We start from the raw sequence: 18,957 nt of genomic DNA, 5'->3' as shown, positions 1-18,957 counted from the left end.
TTCCTAAAATTCTAAGAAGTCCTGGTAAAAACCCTTATTGAAGCATGAGAACTAATTTGATGGTGAAATGTTAGCGTTATTCCCATTCAGAGAAAAACAAGCAAGAATATTCAACATCATCCTCATTTTTAGACAGTTTGGGACATTTTAGCCAACACAAGAATGAGATTAAAGAACTAAATGGAATTAATATACAGACAAAATATGTAGATGCTGTGAATGTATGATCCTAAGAATGAGCAGTAATAATGACATCTGCTGGGGGTTTGGTTACAAAATAACAGATAGCTACCATTGGTTAAGAACTTCTGCACCAAGCACTGTGTTGAGGGCATTATATCAATAGTTTCATTTAATTTTGACAGCAAACCCATGAGATGGATTTTAAAACATAAGCTTACAGAAATTAATAGTGGAGCTAGAATTCAAACCCAAGATCTGTGTGACTCTAAAGCTGATTCTTTTAATGACTCTGCCATATACCACCACGCACTCCCCTCACACACTGCCTGAATGGACATATAAAAACCAAAAGGGTTTCTAGACACTAGTAAAATTCTTAGAAAATATGATGAGGGAGTAATCATATTTACAAGAAAGATGATAAAAAGTGAAATACATAGCAAAAAAACCCAAAAATGAAATATAAAAAACTTATTCCCTAGATGATAAGCACATTTTACTGGTGGAGCTAAAGGAGAAGAATTTATATATGTTTGTATATGTATATGCAAATACACACATGTATTTCGTGTGTGCGTGTGTGTGTGCGTGCGTGCGTACTTATGGAATTGGGATGGTCTTTCTACCTATAATACCTAAGGACAAATTGGGATATGATATTGTAACATGGTGACAGAGCATTAAAAATATTAATATGTAAAGTGTTTTTAAAAAAATAAAATGACTAATCCCCAATAGAAAAGAGTGCAGAAAGTATCAACAAGCATTTCATAAAAGAAAAAATTAAAATGATCAGCAAGTGTAAGAAAAAGCTCTTCAATCTCACTGATGAATAATCATATAGAAGTGACCACATGCATTGCTGGCGGGATGATGAATTTGTACATTCTTCTGAGAAGTGTTCAATGGGATGTGTGTTAGTCCTTAAGTATAAATCACAGTTTTTGGTCCAGTAATTCTGATTCTTGGAATTTTCCAATTGAAATCATTAAAGCTATACACAGCAGATAATTATTGCTCTGATTTTTATAATAGTGAGAAATTAAGGATCACGTTAAATGCCAAGCATTAGAAGTCATTTAAATAAATTATAGACCATGTCATGGAAAAATATGCAGGAATTTTAAATAATGTTATAAAAGAATAATTAATAACCTGGGGAAAAGTTTGATATATTGTTAAGTTGATAAAAAGTAGGTTATGTAACAGTGTGAATAAGATGTCTCTGAATAATTTTAACTATGTGTGTGTGTTTAAATCTGGAAGGATATAAGCAAAAATGTTAACCCAGATCGTCTCTGAAATGGTGAGGTTATGGATGATTGTATTTTTCCTTCCACATTTAAATTTTTTTTTATAATTCTTTTAAACAAAAGGTGTTGCTTTGATACTTAGAATAACAGCAACAAATATTCACAAAACATATGTGCAAAAAAGGAAGATTAAAAAGGAAATACACCCTCCTGTGTTTACTGCTGCCTAATGGGAGTGCAGGTGGTTATTATTTTATTCTTTGCATCTTTTTTCTTTACTTTGATCGTGCATTAATTACGAAACTATAAAATTTAAACAACAGACTTTTAAGAAGTCAAGGAAGAGAGGAAAGAGAAAGAAGGGACTCAACTCCAGAAACTCTTTAGCACAGTAGAAATGCTGAGCTAGGTCATTCTTTCACTCCCTCCCTCCCTCATTTTACAATTGCAGACGCTAAGCGCTAAGTGCCTACTACGTGCCGGGCACTGTCTTCCACAATGAGCACACAGTGGCAAAACAAAGCCAGTATGCGTCCTGATTCTATGATGCTTTCAGCATATGGTGGAGCCTGACATCAAATGAATGTACATGTAGCAAATGGTAATTGCAAATTCTGAAAGTGTATTATGCGTAAGAACAGGGCTTTATGAGAATCAACTCACAGAAGGTTTGTATATGTATGAATGTAAATATTTGAGAGAATAAGAAAAAGTGATAATTAGGAGAATGAATAGATGATAAAAGTATACTTGGGAAAGAGAAGGGGAAGAAGGCAAAGCATGTAAGGGTAGTTTATTGTCTTCATAAAAAACTGGGATATGGGTGATTGTGTAATATTTCTGATTATTTGAGAGTGAGCAGAGAATTGTAAGTTGTGTGCACTTAGGGCAGAAATAATAAAATAAGTGTAATCATCCTGACATTTTGAAATATCATTCTAGTGCAAAGACATTAAACTACTATGAATTCCAAACTTATCAATGTGAATTAACCAATGTCACCTTTATCCTTAACTAATTGTATCCGTTATGAATCAGTTCTCGGCTAATACCAGCACCTTTCTCTTGCGGGTGGAAGACTTAATTAGAGGCTTTGTTTATGGCCATGAAACACACTCAAAAAGAGGACTTTTATTTTTCAGCATTAAATGAACCCACCATAGACTATGGCTTTCAGAGACTGCAGAAGGTCATCCCAAGGCATCCCGGAGACCCAGAGAGATTAGCTAAGGTAAAAAAAAAAACACTTTGGAAATTGACAGGTGAAAACCTTATTATGGGATTTCAGCAAACTTAGATGAATCCTGCAAATTAAGTCCCTTTAAAATTACATTAGGCCCTGAAATTTGGCTAAGCTTCAGATACACATAAAATATCTCCTAACTCTGAGCTATATTGTGATTAATATCCGGGGGAATAGGAAATCTGAAAACTTGGTCCTATAGAACAGATACACTAGAAGTATCCAGCTTATGAAACATTGCCAACTTTATGAAAATAAATAATTGCATAATGGCTTAAAAATGTAAGTTCCCGTGCCTTTGTATTTGAATATAATTTTATTCACCCATTAATTGCCGGGACACGTTAATCCGCAGTCAAGTATTCATCGAGGGACTACCCTGTAAATAGGTATTTAGTGAAGCGAAAAATGCCTCCATAGAAAGTTTCTATGAAATGTTTTGCTTTTAAGTGAACTTGCTTATGACAATTATATCATGAATCTGGCCTGTTATTCTAGCTTTCTTCATTGAAAAATACATTAACTTATTAGGTATTCAATCAATGAGACATTATTAAATTTTAACATCTACATTTGCATTTTGAGCACACACATTATCCTATGCCGTGTTCTCTTTTCTGTTCTGTGAGTGAAATTCAAGTACCACATTTGCTTCTGCATCACACCTTTATTTTCCTCTTGGAAAAATCCCCAGCCCCACCATTAAATTAGATGATATCTGGAAAGTAGGTTAATAGCAATTTAAAAGGCTGTTAAAAGCAGGAGGTGGAAAAGACAAAATGAGACGAAAGGGATTACTGATGACTAATTCTCTCTGGTTAAAGTGAACAGGGGGAAATATTATTGAAAGAATTCATCTTTATTAGAATAAAATTTTGCAGAAGGCACTGCCAAGATAATTTCAGTATTACGAACAACTCCTTGGCAAGCAGCTAAACTCAGGTCAGTCAATCATTCTAAGAATTTTTGGCTAATTTAGAGTCCCGGATTCTTTAATGGAATGGTCTGAAAGTTTTTAATGGCACTTCCATGACTTTAGTAATGGTAACCAGCTCCACCTATTTTGGGGGTGCAATCATGGATGGAACCATTTTATCTAGATGAATTCCATGTAGATACATATTTAGAGAGGGATTTATGTGTACAGTTATATTCTGCCTGTCAAACCAAATATAGGACCTCGTAGCCAGTTATTTATACTTTAGGGAGGATGTCTGGACTTTTTATTTTATACATAATTTTCCTTTGAGTTGGCCATTGGGGGGTCTGACCTTCGCTTATACCTCCCCCTTTCTGCTTTTTTTCTAGGAGATGCTATTGAAAAGAGCTGCAGACCTAGTGGAGGCCCTCTACGGCACACCACACAACAACCAGGTTAGGTGCTCCCATCTTACACTCCGTTGAGTTTGACTCTTCGTGCTGGATAAAAATGCTCACCTCAACCTGCCATTTTGTAGGACATCATTCTGAAGCGAGCTGCAGACATTGCTGAAGCCCTGTACAGCGTCCCCAGGAACCCCAGCCAGATCCCAGCTCTCTCCAGCTCCCCAGCTCACAGTGGCATGATGGGCATCAACTCGTATGGCAGCCAGCTTGGGGTCAGCATCTCGGAGTCAACACAGGGAAATAATCAAGGTACTACCCTTTCTCAGAGTCAAAATTCCGAACGTCTTATCCATTTACAAGGGTGGTTTTGCTTGAGTGGAGGGAGGTAAAGCTTGATTCATATACCATCAAAAAAGAGTGTCCCCAGATAAGCCGTGCAATCATATATTGCATTATTCCAACATGACTGGTGGTGTTTTGTGAGATTTGGGGCTTTTTAGGTCCCAGGTAGAATCCCTTTGATTGCAAATATTTAAGGTCATGATGAACTGTGACTTACTTAGAAGGGTTTTGACTTCCTGACTTACAGGTATAATTTGACTAAAATGTGCACTTTTGCTATTGTGATTATCAGCTGAGGCAGAGTGGTTTGGTTTCCTTTAGTGACTTCTGCTTGTGTATTGTCTCATTTGCAAACGCAGAGCAACACACTTTCAGTTAACTGTGCTTTTCACACGTGAAGTATATCACGTCAAGATTTTTGTCACTGAGGTTGATTTTATTAAGGTGCTAAGCTGATCACGAATCGTTTTTTTTAAAGGAATAAATTTCCTAAGGATGCCCCTAACCTTAGTTTTATTTCCAATTTCATTCATCCATTGGAAGAGAATTCTTCATTCTCATGCCCAGGGTGAGTTTTTCTTACAGAAGGGTGGGTGCGGACATGTGATGGCTTTTTTTTTTTTTTTCCCTTCAAATTGAGGTCATTTCTTAAATAGCTTTAGAGACTGTTATCCAAAGCGGGTTATTTCAGGATGGGTTAAGTGATGTCTCTGTGCTGGGGTTTCAGAAGTATGGGGAGGACTTGTTGTCCCTTCTCCATCCCTCCCACAGACCAGATCTCTCTGCGCTCAATTGCTGATGCTTCCACATCTTTGGCCAAAGAATAGCACATTTAGATGAACTTAACAACAATTTTTAAATAAAGATGTTCCCCACCCCCACTCAGGGCATGGTAAAAACCTTAAACTAACATTTCCAAAGGTATGATCTGCAGGGTATGAGTGGCCCTTGGGATGTTATTAGGATGCCTTTTGCCCACCATTCCCAGCAAAGAGACTGTGGTGTGCTAAATTTGGGAAACACTAGGTTAGCAAAGTTAAACTGTTTTGTTTATTCTCTAGGTCCCATGTAAGTGAATCTTCAAGGAATGGCTACAGTACACAACATCTGCCAGGCTTTACTTGACCACAGAACACTTGCCTCAGTGATAGCCCTTAAGATCTCATAGGGCTCTCATGGGTGTTTAGCCATCACTCCTTGGTGTGAGCTGGAGATGTTGACTGCAAAAGGGAACAAAGAGGAAGGAGGGACTGTCAGGGACATGGCCTTGTGTAGCATGGGGAAGGGAGATAAAGGCTGAAGACAAATTTAAGACTTTCCACACCTGCCAGGAGTGGCTTGGTGGTGTTCTATAGTCTGGGGACCATGTGGGCCCATGCCACCATATTTGGCCTGTGCTGGATGTGTGTGCCAGTTCATTTGTCTGGGCTTTTTCCTTGTCCAGGGTACATCCGCAACACAAGCAGCATCTCTCCGCGAGGCTACTCTTCCAGCTCCACCCCCCAGCAGTCTAACTACAGCACCTCCAGTAACAGCATGAATGGCTACAGCAATGTCCCCATGGCCAACCTGGGCGTCCCAGGGTCACCAGGATTTCTAAACGGCTCCCCCACAGGCTCCCCTTATGGAAGTAAGTGCCCTTTCCATCTGTCCAGCTCTCTCTGTGTCTCTGTCCCTGGGTTTTACTCTTCAGCCTTTTGAGGGAGAGTTACACCCCTACATCTTACTGATTTGTAGAGGAGTAGCCCAATTTCCCGAGGAAATTTCCATCCTGCCTTTTGTTCTTTTCTCTTAGCTAGACTTTGGTGCACTTAGTTGCTCAAAGCCTTCTGAAGGAAAGAAAAGGAGTGAAACTATTTGCTTTGTACAAAGAAAGGGTAGATGTATGTGGCTGTGTGGATGGGGCTGAGGAACAAAGATTCCATCTCAGTTAACATTATGCATGCTCTTCATTAGGCACTTTCAGATGTAATATTTTCTTTAATCCTCATAAGAACTTTCTCCTTGCTGTGGATGAGGAGGTTGCCGTGCACAGAGGTTAACTCATCCAAGATCACACTGCTAGGGTAGAGCAGGGCCATCATTTGAACAGAGTTTGTGGCTTGGTTATTTTGTCTGTCACACCACGCTCCTGTGTCACTTTTTTACATGACCCTCCCTTCCTTGTGTACCTTCTGAGAAATGGAATTTAGCTGCTCGTGAGAGAGTGATCTGAGATGGATTTCTTAATCCTAATCTGGGCTAGCTAGATATCCTAGGGGTTTGTGAAAACTCATTTGGGTTGCCTTGAGGGCTAAGAAGACTGAGAGAATATGTGTCTTCAAAATTACCTAGGGAATACTTCAGGCCCGGGGAGAAGCCACCATGGAGAGTCTGTGTGAGTGGGTGGAATGTTCTTGAAATGCTGGTTCCCGTTGCCAAGGCTCTAGAGCAGACCCTCTGTTCACCCAGGGTGGTTCCCTCATGCCAAGAACAAGAACAAGTCAAGGACAGCCCACAGCCATTTCCACCGCAGCTCAGGCAGTGATACGCCAAGGATCTGGAAGCTGCCTTTCTCAGCCTTGTTGGTTCTCTGGGGACACACACCCATGAGTTAATTCTGGGTTATCTATTCACTTCATTACCCTCAAGAGTCTACTCAATGGGATAAGGACATAATAACCAAGTAGCAGAGGTATTAGAGGCTGGTTCTTCTGCTAAAACTGAAATCTTGTTGCTATAAAGACATGAGTTCTGTGTTGTGTCGTGTCAGATGGCCCAGATCAATTAGATCAGAGTGGTCTAGACGAATAAACTGGTGCTTGCTTGATTTATTTCTTTACTTGTTTTTACCTTATCTTGTTCCAAAAATGTTTGGGGAGATATTAATAGTGAGATGAGTGTTATGAAAGTATAAAATAACAGCTATAAGAAACTGAGATAAAAGAAAAAAATGTGGATAGGAAAATTAGATGAATCCAAGAACTAGTGTGGAGGCCTTCAGTCTATTCAAGGGAGCCATCCACTTGGTTCGGAGGCTTGCAAGATGGGAAAGCAAAGAAACACTATTTGTTGTAAGATTTTATGTCCACACAGTTTTGGGGGGATAGCTCAGGAGAAACATGATTTTTCTGTTGCTGAGACCTTGGAGAGACTTCTCCCATGCATCACTGTGGAGAGGGTGCCCCTTCTTCACATCTTCAACAAGTGACACAAGGGCAGGAGAGCTACTGTGTAAAGGATGTCACACAGTGATAGTGACAATAATAAGAGTAACTCACAACCGCATTCCACTTTGCAGCCTAAAAAGCATGTTCAAATATAGAGTCACAACAACCTTACGCCATGGCTATAATCATAATTATTACTATCATTTTCCCTTATAAGATATGAAGAGTTAGTATGACTTACTCAAAGATTCATAAATAGTAAAAATAGGACTAGAAATACGTCATCAGATTCAGAATACCGTGTTCTAAAATTATTCAATAATTTAAGAAATATTTCATGTTTTTATAATATATAATTAGGCTGAACACTATAGAATTACTTTTTGTTGTTTCTCCAAATGGTAATTTCACATGTTCAATACACTTTTATGAATAAAAATCTGTGTATGAGGTTGAACCATACAAGTTGTCATTTTTGTAGATCAAAAATGGTCAATATAATAATATAGTGTATAGTGTGGTGAGGAGGGAGAGAGAGCAAAAGAAAGATAGGGAGGGGTGAAAAAGAGAGAGATAGAGAGACAGAGAGAGACAGAGAGACAGACAGACACAGAGAGAGGATGAACAGATACGTGAATATGTCCACTGGGTAACTGCTTGATATTTTTTATGAGATAATTCCTTTGGTAGGGAGGGGACCTTCCCACTCCAGCAAGTGACAACTTCCTTCCACTAGCCTTTCTCGATCATCCAGTCCCACTGCCACAAGGAAAATGATAGCACCTAAATCTTCAAATCACCCATTAAAACAGGACAGCATATGCAGAATAGAAAGAGGCGCCCTGCCCAACAGGAGGGGGAAACACAGCAGAGAACCCACTCCTTGCTTCCACTGGGTCCGTGTGATCTCTTGCACCTTTATTTTCTGAAGGAGGGTCTGAGAAGTCGCAAACTGGGAATGGTTTCCAAACAGCGCCTCATTATGTTAAAATCCCCTACTGCAAAAATACTGACTACCCCACGGAGTTCATTACAATAGCATCTGACCTGTATTTCTAGCCAGCTAAGTCTTAACTTCTCTGGGAAATACAAAAAACAGCCCAGGGGAAACCATTTTGTCAATTCTATTGCTTGTGTCTAAAACCACCAGTCTACGATCTTGTGTTGTCTTTTTCAAACTAGTCTGATGCGGCCAGGCTGTGCCCGGAGCAATCACTTGCCAGAGTCATTCAGAAGAAATAAAAGCCAAGCCTCTCGGTCAAGTTGATTTGCATTACGGCCATTCTGATGCAGAGTATCAGAAACCTGCATCTTTACTGCTTTTGCTCTCACACTACTTCAAAAAAGGCCAAACAGATGTTTTTTCAATTTCACATACAAACTTCACTTCCTGGCGGTAGCAGTGTGTGCCAAGTTCCAGCTCAGTGCAAATTTTTATGGCTGAATTCTAAACCCCTGACAATAGGGGGTTAGAGTGAAATGCTGACAGACCCCTTAGCGCCAACAAATGCAATGGCTCAATGCAAAGGAGGATATGGTGCCCGGTGAGTTCCAACTGGGACTGTGCAAGCCAGTCAATCTTTATAAGAAGAAAAGTGGTTTTTCCTTAACTCCCCATATTCACAGAGATTTGGGGGCCAGAAGTATTTGCCTTTTCTTTGGCCTCTATCTGTAGAAAGAGAGAGATGTCCAGAGAAATTCTCAGTTGCAAGTATATATGATCAGCTTTCCAAAAATGGTGCGCTCTGGTGTCCCCAAAGATGGTCTACTCGACAAGCTTGCAATACTCATGGGACCACTTCTTCCAAAGCAGAATCGCCACCAAGCAATTCCAAATGTGGGACAGAATCTATACAGAAATCCAAACTGTGTTCAGGGATTCCTACTTCATTTACATCGTCTTAGACTGTGCCCTGGGGCTCAATATTTTTATATTTTCAAAAATAAGTATCAAGACATTTATTCTATTGTAGAGTATTAAATGATGATTATAGAAAATTTAGAACATATGGAAATAGTTTCAAAAAGAAAGCATACTCCCACCATAAAAAACAACCTTGTTAACATTTTGACATATTGCTATTGTCTTTTTCTCCAGCAAAGAAAAAAATCCTATTACAATAGTAACATTCTCATTATGCACAATTTAAAAAGCATGTACATATAAAAAAGAAAAGAAAAATGACACTCTATTTCTGTGTGGGCATGACTATCGTTAACTTTTAAAGTATGGCTTTCCAGCTATAGATGGATACGTTTTGGAAATTGCAGTGTCTACTCTGATGCACACCTAATGGGATTCTGCCACGGGATCAATGGAAGAAAAGTGGCAAAATTATCAAAGTCACAGATATGAAGCTAGGCTCCATAAAATCTGTCAGTGATGCAGACCTGTATCCTAAGAATGGAGAACGGATATGAGGAGTGCTGTTTGCTTTGCGAAGTTCACTGCAATCAATAAGCTTTCCCCAGGAATTTGAGAATTTATTAGTCTCTGCTTTTTTTGTTAGCAGAAAGGTCAAAAGGCAACCTTGTTTGCAGGTAGTAAAGCCCTAAATCGAAGAGGAACATTAACACGCAGGAAAGCTGTTATGCCTATTGTTAAGGGTTATATTATTTTTTTAACCCCCCCAAAATGGAGAGTTTCCATTTGTTTATTTTAACAGCTTTGGTTTCTGCTACATCAAAGTAACGCATGTTCATTGCAGAAAACTTTGAAAATATGGACAAGTGAAAGGAGTAAATTTAAGAACATTCATAATCCACCAGCCAGAGAGAACACTGTTAAAAGTTTGGATGTATATCGCATCCTTCTAAACTTTTGCTTTGTATGTTTTCTTAAAAAATAAAATTGGGCTTGATGTACATGTTATGACATAATTTGCATTATTCATCTGAGGAGGTATATCTTTCTGAGTTGTCGAATATTCTTCTACAACATTAGCTTTAATATTTGCATAGCATTCTATTTTATAGACTGAATATACTTTACCCTGTTGCTTGGTCACTTCCGTTTTTTTTTTCCAGTTTCTCACAATTGTAAAAATGCCCTTGAATCTATTTTTTTTTTTTTTTGTTTGCAAATTTATGATTACCTCCTTGGGATTAATTTCTCAAAATTAAATTACTAGGTTAAAAAATATGCATATTTTAAAACACTTTGATTTTAAATACACGTTGCCAAAATCCCCCCAAAGAGATGAATGTTCCCTTAGAAAAGGAAGAGTATCTGTTTCCCTGCCCTGTTCATTTCTTCTTAATCTTTGTCAATTTGCTAAAGCGGAAAGTATCCTCTCGTTGCTGTTTTAATTTGCATTTGATTGAAACAGTTTGAACGTTTTTAGGTCTTTTGGTCATTTTCGTTCCTGTTTCCTTTTGTGACTTTGTTTTTCCTATCCTTTGCCCACTTTTCTTATCAGGATGTTTTTCTTTTCTCTAATTAATTTATAAAAAACTTATTAGCTATCAAGGATATGAACATATCTAGATAATTATCAGGAATATTTTTCCTAATTTGTCATTTGCCTTTTCTATGTGTGTTACAGAAGTTTCTTTGTCATGTGGCCAATCTTATCCTGTGATGTTCTGAGGTTGACAGGATTATGTAAATTATATAACCTTCCTAATTTTTCTACTAGAGCCTTTATAATTTTGTTTTAGCAAATAACTCATTAATCCACTTACATTTACTTTAGTGTTTAACACGAGGAAGCGCTTTAAATTTCTGTCTCCGGGGGACTTGTGTATTGTTCCCAAGCATTTATGTCCCCATTAATTTGAAATGTCGCCTTTATTAAGTTTCAGTTCTCATATATATCCAGGTCTGTTTCTGGCCTCTTTTTTCTCCAAGGATTTGTCTGCCTATTTCTATGCTAGTATAACACTGGCTTCACAGATGTAGATTTTTCGTTCAGTTTTAATATCTGTTAAGATGAATGCCTCCTTAGTACTTTTGAAGTATTAACAAGACTTTCTGGTTCTTACACTGTTGTTGCTTTTTAAATAGATAAACATAGAAATTGTGTTTGTTGACATATACAAATTAAAATTCCTTTTGGGATTTTGAATATAGTCTCATTACATTTTAAATTAATTTGGACCTTAGTTTAGCATTTTACAAAAATTTTGCAAAAACTGTTTGAAATGGGCATGTTGTAGCTCTGTGCTTATTCAACTCTGCAACAGTTGTTTTATGTCACTTAGTAAAGTCTGAGGTGACTCCTCTACTAAGAGGCAGCCACCTTTGACCTGATGAAGCCACTTTAGGTTGAGGTCTGTTATTTAGAAAAGAAATATTTGTAAAAGTGAGTGCTGCACTGAATATAAAGGGAATCAAGGTGTATATGTAGGCCTAATCTCCTTATAAAAACCCTCCTCTATCACAGTGTAGGAGGGGAGGTGGTGCTATTTCAGACACAGAAACCAAGGTGCCATCCTGGTGCCCACATGGTTCACATAGCATGGCAGAGATTGGACTGTTGTTGGAATCAGGGCCTCCTGAGTCTCAGTTTTCCTTTGGCCTCTAATTCTGTGCCTTACACAAAGGGGAAAGGTCCCCGACCCCATTTCGTTGATGCTAAAGCCAATGTTAAAAGAGGAGATTTTGCTGGAGCGTATGAATATAATCCACTCCCAATGTTTAACCCTGCATCCTATTCTATGATAGTGAGTTAGCCCAATTTTTCCCTCATTTTCATCTTCAAGTTTTATGTGAGATTCTTCCAAGACTTTATCTTCCTTTCCAATTCTTTTGATTCATGTTACTTGAGGAAAGGCAGAGATGTGCTCAGATGCTTCCTTCTGCATAGCTCTTTAAATCAGGACTTACCTAAGGATGAGCAGTTTTTAGATAAAGCTCTTTATTCGAAGTCTTTGGTTTTTCTATACAAGACATCATATTGGAGGTATGCTGTATGATTGCTTTATATACGCAATTGTGTGACCATAGTGCAAAGTATATCTTTATAGTGAGAGGGGAGAAATGGGGATGGAGTCTTACACAGGTCATCAGAACAGTTGACCTTCAATTCACCTTGTACTTGGTCTTTGAACTGTAAGCCACACTCATGTCCTCACTTGCAAAATTTACTTTGTGGAGTAGCTGGGTCACTAAAGATACGAAGCAGAAGTTTGCACTCCCATCCTTGACCGTTGGGTTCCAGTAATTCTTGTACCAAGTCATGTGACAGTTCAGAATTCTGGAGAATGTGCTAAAATAAGTCCCTGGAACTTGACCTTGTTCCACAGGATGCTGTATCTGACAATTTTACCCTTGTGAACTCTGGTTTACCCCTTACTTGAGCTAGTTGAACATAGAAGATAAAATTATCTTCTTGTATGATGTAACTTGGTAGAGTATCTGACATTAAGAGGTAGGGCATTTCATTGTGGAAATTGCCTTTATTTTTCTTGGAAATTACAACACTTAGCTTTTGGCTTCCTTTAAGTAATTTTATTGTTAATATTGGTGTTTTTTCTGCACATTACATCAGAGGGGTCTGACTTGCAGCTTCATTTCCCAGGAGCTCTGAAAGTAGAGAGGGAGGTAATCTAGATGTTAATAAACGTTTACATTTAATGAGGCAGTGGCCCATAGAGATGGCACTCTCAGAGATGTTAACCCCATAGATCAAACCTCTGGAGCCCTGAGAATTGCCAGGGAAGCCTAGCGCTCCCAGACAGGACTTCTCTTTAGGGTAAAAAAGCGGTTTCCATTCTTGAGTAGATTTGATGATTTTTCAGATGTCGGTCTGAGGGTTCTTTGTCAAGCTTCTACTCATGAACAAAGACCTATCATAGTATTACCTCCTGCTGCTGCCTTCCTGACTCCCTGGCAGAAGAGTACTCTGCCTGCTGAGTCTCCCTAGGACTATGTACATTCCTCCAGTAGGGCTGTTACCCTAATCATTGTTTTGTTCGTATGTTTCCCCCACAGGGCAGGGCAGGGATTCACATTCACATTGAATGTGAATGATGTCACATTCAATTTGTTTTAATTCCTAGAATCTAGGACAGTGCCTGGAGTGAATGACTAATTTCTCGATGAATGGGTACAGGTTGTGTGTCCTGAAGAAAGAACTTAACTCCTCAGTTTGTCCCTTCCTAAGAGGGTTGTGCCTTTGCTTTCCAGTCATGTCATCAAGTCCCACTGTTGGATCTTCTAGCACGTCCTCCATCCTCCCATTTTCCTCTTCAGTTTTTCCTGCTGTCAAACAGAAGAGTGCCTTTGCCCCTGTCATCAGGCCACAAGGCTCCCCTTCACCTGCCTGCTCCAGTGGCAATGGAAATGGATTCAGAGGTAAGCAAGGGCCCACTTTGGTACCACCATGATAAATGGGCCACAGGGCCAGCAAAGTAAGAGCAAACAGCACAGCATCACTCCCTATCCCTAGCCATTTACTTACAAAGAGATGCTTTGGTGTTTCCATCATGGGACACAGATGGCTTGTAGAACTGAGCTAGTACACCACCTGAGAACAAGATGGGGGAAAACAGAGAAGTTGGACAGCTCTTCAGGATCACAGAATTAACTATGGTAGAGCCATATATACCCTCCAGGAGTGTCTGGACTTCCCAGACCTTTGCTTTCCACAGGGCCATGTCACGATTTACCAGAAGGTGCCTAGTCACATCAGATACCACATGGTGATTGCTGCCTATCTGATGGGCTTGCCCATCTGCAGTACAGACCTATTCCCATGGCATACATGGACAGAATCCATCAGGAGCAACCAGCACATTGTGAGAATTCTGGTTACGTGCCAGTCAAATTGATAGCAGGTGTCGGATCAGGGGTGGAGCAGGGAAGAAAGAAGAAAAAGACATACACTGTCTAAGTACAAAAATTAATATCACCCATCAAACCCATTTTTGAGCAATGTCTGAAAATATAGTATGACATAACATAACACAAATGTGATAAGTACATAAGAATCTAATCATTTCACTGTGAATGGGAGGCAGCTGATGGCAAAAGAGCAAATTGGAACCTGCTGAACACTACAGATCCCGACGACCCACATTATTGTTCGGCTCTTCTTTGAGTCTTGGCATGAAATCATTCATGACAAGCAAGTGTTAGATAAAACCAAGCAGGGCAGAGGTTGGATTAACCCCTCATGGATCAAAGCCTCTGAGGTCAGCAGAGCCTCGGATGAGCTGTGCCATCCCTGGGATGGCATCTGCCTAGTAGCTTTACGGGTTGTGCATAGATTCCTGATCTTCTGGGTCACCTGCGAGGGTTCATCTGCCAGTTGTGGCTGAGCAGAGCTCTGGGAGCTATGGTAGGTTCCTGTCCCATTCTACCATAAGAGACAGGGGTGTCTCCTCAAAGTCAAGTGACTTGACAGAGAAACTGTGAAATGGGAACTGAAAAGCCAGCACTCAGAAGAGTCCATGAAAATTCTTTTACTTCCATCTAGACAAAGCAGCTGGGTAACATGCTACCCAATGTGTGAGTAGTTGGAAACATCTGTCTATTTGAGGGGGAAGAATTTCATTTTCATCTAGATGTCTGATCCTTAGAGCAACAGGCTCAGCCTGTAGCTCAGCGTCGCCAACTGCCCCAGATCTCCTCAAGGACCGTTGGTTTCCATCGCATCCCTGGGAGATATGCTCATAACTTTTTCTATAAGTGGCTTCATCTCCAGACTGGGAAATGTATGCAAATGTTAAGTATTTGTTGTATCTTTCCCTTCTGCATGCCCGCTTCAGTGTCTCCTCTTTCTAAGTTCTGTGGTTTTAGTCACGTCCCTTAACAAAGTGGGGGCCCCACAGGTCTCATTGTGGAAATGCAGAGTGGGGGGGCACCACAGAAGGCTAAGAGGGACTGCAAGTGTAGGCGGAAGTCGGGAGGGATTCCTTGTTCCAGGCAACCCTGGCCAACATTTTCAGCTTCACTTTGAGGAGAAAAAGTATAACTTGACTTCCACTTACCACCCCTCCCTCACCTCCTCTCTCACTCAGTTCGGGAAGTTGAGCTGGTTGTTTCAGGTCTTCTGGGTCTATACTGTCCAGAGAGACTCACATATGGGCCTCCTGGCTTTTGCCCCCAGGGATGCTAGGAAGACTTTTTCACTGGCTCCCATGGCCTGGAATCCCTACCCTGCCTGTTGCTGCATGCCCAAGTCTTGCTGTGGTATTACCCCTTAAGGGTTGAGTTGGCCCAAATTGCTGGAAGGGTCTTTGTGGTCACAGTGAGGTTTCTCTGCGGGGGCAGCAGTAGCCAAAATAGCCATAAGACCCTCTCTAGGGTCCTTGGCCATGTGAACTCCTGGTCAGCACAGGTCAGAATAAAGAGGCTGAGGTAGTGTCTGTGGGAGTGACGATGTCATCAGTTACACGTAGGCTCTGGGATCTAGTCTCATTTCTATAGAATCACTGAGAAGTCCTGAGCCTCTTTTGGATCCTACAATTCCCTCTAAATTTCTCTGGTGATTTGAACCTTAAGAAGAAGAAGGAAGACAGGGAAAGGAGGGGGAGGATGGGGGGCAGCGCCTAAATTAGTACAGACTGCCACATTTCCTCATTTTGCATCAGGTGGCTAGAAGCTGATGCTAGAAGGTCCAATGCTACAAGGTGTCCCACTGATGCATAGAGGGAGAAAAACAAGCTGACATCAAATGCTCTCTCCAGCCATAGTCACTGAGTGAAGGAATCCTGGGATTGCAGGGGTGATCAGCACAAAGCTTCACCTCTTTAGAGACAGACAGTGGAAGAGTAAAAGTGTGGTCTGAAGTGCTGGGGTGATCACAGGCTGATGGAGAGGTTCTTCTCTCGACTTACAAGGTGAGATGGTCTCAATCATCTACAGAGGCCACATGCCACCAACCCTCTCTGAGACTTGCTGGTTTTGAGCGCCACGTGCAAGACGCTGAACCAAGCGCTTTACATGAATTATCTTGCTCAAGCCTCACATGTGACCGAAAGGGGAAGGTCATACCATTATCATCATTTTTAGTGAAGTCGTTTTCACAAGGCCACACAGTAAGATGACCTCGGACACTTTGACTCCAGAGCCTGTGCTGTGACAGCCCACTATCTCTCCAGGGACAAGAGCAGTGCATTTCCTCTCCTCACCCTTTACCCATACCTGCTTTTCACCTGGACCAAAGGGGAGTTATTGCCTTCCCATGAAATGCCAAAGGTAGAAAGAAATTGGACAAAGTGCAGTTCAGCATGCTTCCCTTCCCCACCAGTGAACATGCTTACTTTTTCTCCAGTTAACTTCTGCTTTCTGTCTGTTGGCTATGGTTTCTACAAGCAAAAAGTCAGGGTCACCACGTAGCAGAGATCCAGCCCACCTAGTGCCTGATGTGAGAGTAGGAAGAAGGGAAATATGTGAAATCTGCTGGTCTTCCGGCACACACTGGATCTTCTTCTTTGAGTGGCTCTGCCCTTTTAATAAGCTCCTTACGTAACTCTGTGAGGACCCAGAAAAAAGAAGGGGCTGATGAGTTTTAAGTGTAATAGACAAGTTAAAGTTAAAAATGTGAACCAGAATCCTACCACCAGAGAGCTGTATGTGCAGTGTTCACTGTCCCACCTTCTACCTCATTTACCAGGCATTTTGCAGTGATGAGTATAGATTGTCGAGATAATATTATGCACTATGTGCCTGATTCATTTTCCAGCTCCCTCCAGGAAAAGAAATTAAAAAGACAAAACAAACAAACAAACAAAAAACCTCCTACACTCTGGGATAATTACCAGTGTTGCTATGTCTCCAAATCATCAGGGAGTGTCCAGAATTGAACTGCCTTTATTGAAAAGTTACATTGATTCAATATATAGAAATACAGGCAAAAATAATTAAGGCTTTGCTAGCTGTGTAAGACCTTAATCCAGATCTCACAAACATTCAATAAAGGCTGTATGGGCAGGGAACTAGACGGCTGACAATTTTGCCTGAGAAGACTTAGCTGGCATGGAGAGAAGGGGCGGAGGGAGGGGAGCAGGGGGAGGAGTAAGAGGTGGGGGTGGGGGCAAGCAGGAAGAATTTTGGCCATTTGCTTATCAGCTTAGTAAGCACCACTCAGCGAAATGCTTCTATGATAATCGATAAGCTCTAGATGAGCCAGAGACAATAAAACTCAAGGGATCAAATACTAGATACGGTTTGAAGTTTTGAGGAAAGGAAACTACTCGGCCGATTTCCAGGAATGTGGAAATTCTGTGGGTTCCTCACCTGAAAGCCAAGGTCAGAGGGGTGCATTTTGCTGTGTGATTTTTTTTCCCCTTTGTGCTGATGCTGCTCTGGGGAAGCCTTGGACCCGATGCCCCCCACAGGTATTGTCTGTGTCCTCTTCACTAGATGGAGGAGACATTGGGCACTACCAGTGGATGGAAGGGGTGAAGAGTGGAGATTGGGTGACTCCCAAATTAGGAACTAAATAAAGTCTTCTATTCCAGTGGATCATCATTCATTAGTGAACAAGCATCACATATCAGCAGTGAAAGCCAAAGGAAGATGAGCTAGTTAGGGGAAGAAAAAAAAAAAAGCTCATCACATTTCAGCTGGAATGGATAGAAACCTAGGGTGCATAGAAAGCCTTGTTTGTTATAAATGATGCATGGAAAGTTACTCAATGGCTCAGCACCTGGGGTTTTCTTTCCTGTTTCAACTAAGTGATTTAAAACCATATAATCTAGAAATTATGATAGTCTAATGATGAAAAATAAATATATCGCAACTACATTAAAACTTAGCTCACGTGTTTATGTCTATCATGTCAAGTATACAACCCATTAATATAAAACAAGACAAAACATAGCTCTTGGCCTCCCCACAAAACTTCAACAAGCCTTGTTTATATTGCAGTGATTCTGTAAGGCTTCGGTGCTGCTGACAGGCTGTGTGCTAGGTCAAACCTGGAGAAAATGGGTTCCCACATCAGCTGATGCACCATTTCCCGGGGTTATACCAGACTCTGTCAGTCCCCACTGCTGCCCCTCTCTCTGGGTTGGAGGCATAAGTGTAAACATCTCTGAGTCTCATTCCTATGCCACTCTTTCCTTGCAGCCATGACCGGACTTGTCGTGCCCCCAATGTAAAGAAGAGGAAGAACTGCTTTCTTATAGCACAAAACTACTTACTCTGATGGACCAATAATGAAGAAAGCACTAGGAGCTCTTTGGGAAGAGTTGTGCCCCAGAATGAACATGACGGACAGATTTGGGTATGCAAGGAGCTGCATTTTACCTGGTCTCACGTTTCTCATCTAGCTCTCATGGTGGCTACACAAACTGACCCTCTTGGGGACAAGGACAAAAGATGTCATTGACGTAGTCAGTGCTAAGAGCAGAAATGCAATTCTTTGTTATGAACATTATGAGAACCACCTTCCTATGTTTGTAAAATATTTAAGAAAAAAATTGGCAAACAATTCATGCTTAATATTTTGGATACTATTTGTTTTTCTTTGTAGGAAAAAAAAGTTGAAAGTTTCTATTTTCTATGAAG

At 40.6% G+C, this 18,957-nt stretch overlaps 1 protein-coding gene across 4 annotated transcripts in view; it reads left to right on the top strand.

The window, feature by feature from the left end:
- Positions 1 to 18,548, top strand: part of EBF2 (EBF transcription factor 2) — a 183,532-nt gene extending 164,984 nt beyond the window's left edge. For 2 of the 4 annotated variants that reach the window (XM_028114343.2, XM_028114341.2), the window contains 6 exons: positions 2,579 to 2,667; positions 3,988 to 4,053; positions 4,137 to 4,314; positions 5,792 to 5,977; positions 13,627 to 13,794; positions 18,517 to 18,548. In XM_028114343.2, coding sequence (XP_027970144.1) covers positions 2,579 to 2,667; positions 3,988 to 4,053; positions 4,137 to 4,314; positions 5,792 to 5,977; positions 13,627 to 13,794; positions 18,517 to 18,548 — 719 coding nt within the window. The remainder of the gene's footprint in view (positions 1 to 2,578; positions 2,668 to 3,987; positions 4,054 to 4,136; positions 4,315 to 5,791; positions 5,978 to 13,626; positions 13,795 to 18,516) is intronic. The other 2 variants (XM_028114342.2, XM_088021427.1) reach the window with 2 other exon arrangements.
- The last annotated feature ends 409 nt before the right edge of the window (positions 18,549 to 18,957 follow it).

Source organism: Eumetopias jubatus, unplaced genomic scaffold (genome assembly GCF_037043125.1).
Source record: "Eumetopias jubatus isolate StellerSeaLion01/CBP00866 unplaced genomic scaffold, mEumJub1_p1.0 scaffold_2, whole genome shotgun sequence".
Classification (NCBI taxonomy): domain Eukaryota; kingdom Metazoa; phylum Chordata; class Mammalia; order Carnivora; family Otariidae; genus Eumetopias; species Eumetopias jubatus.
This window is presented reverse-complemented; position numbering and strand designations above follow the sequence as displayed.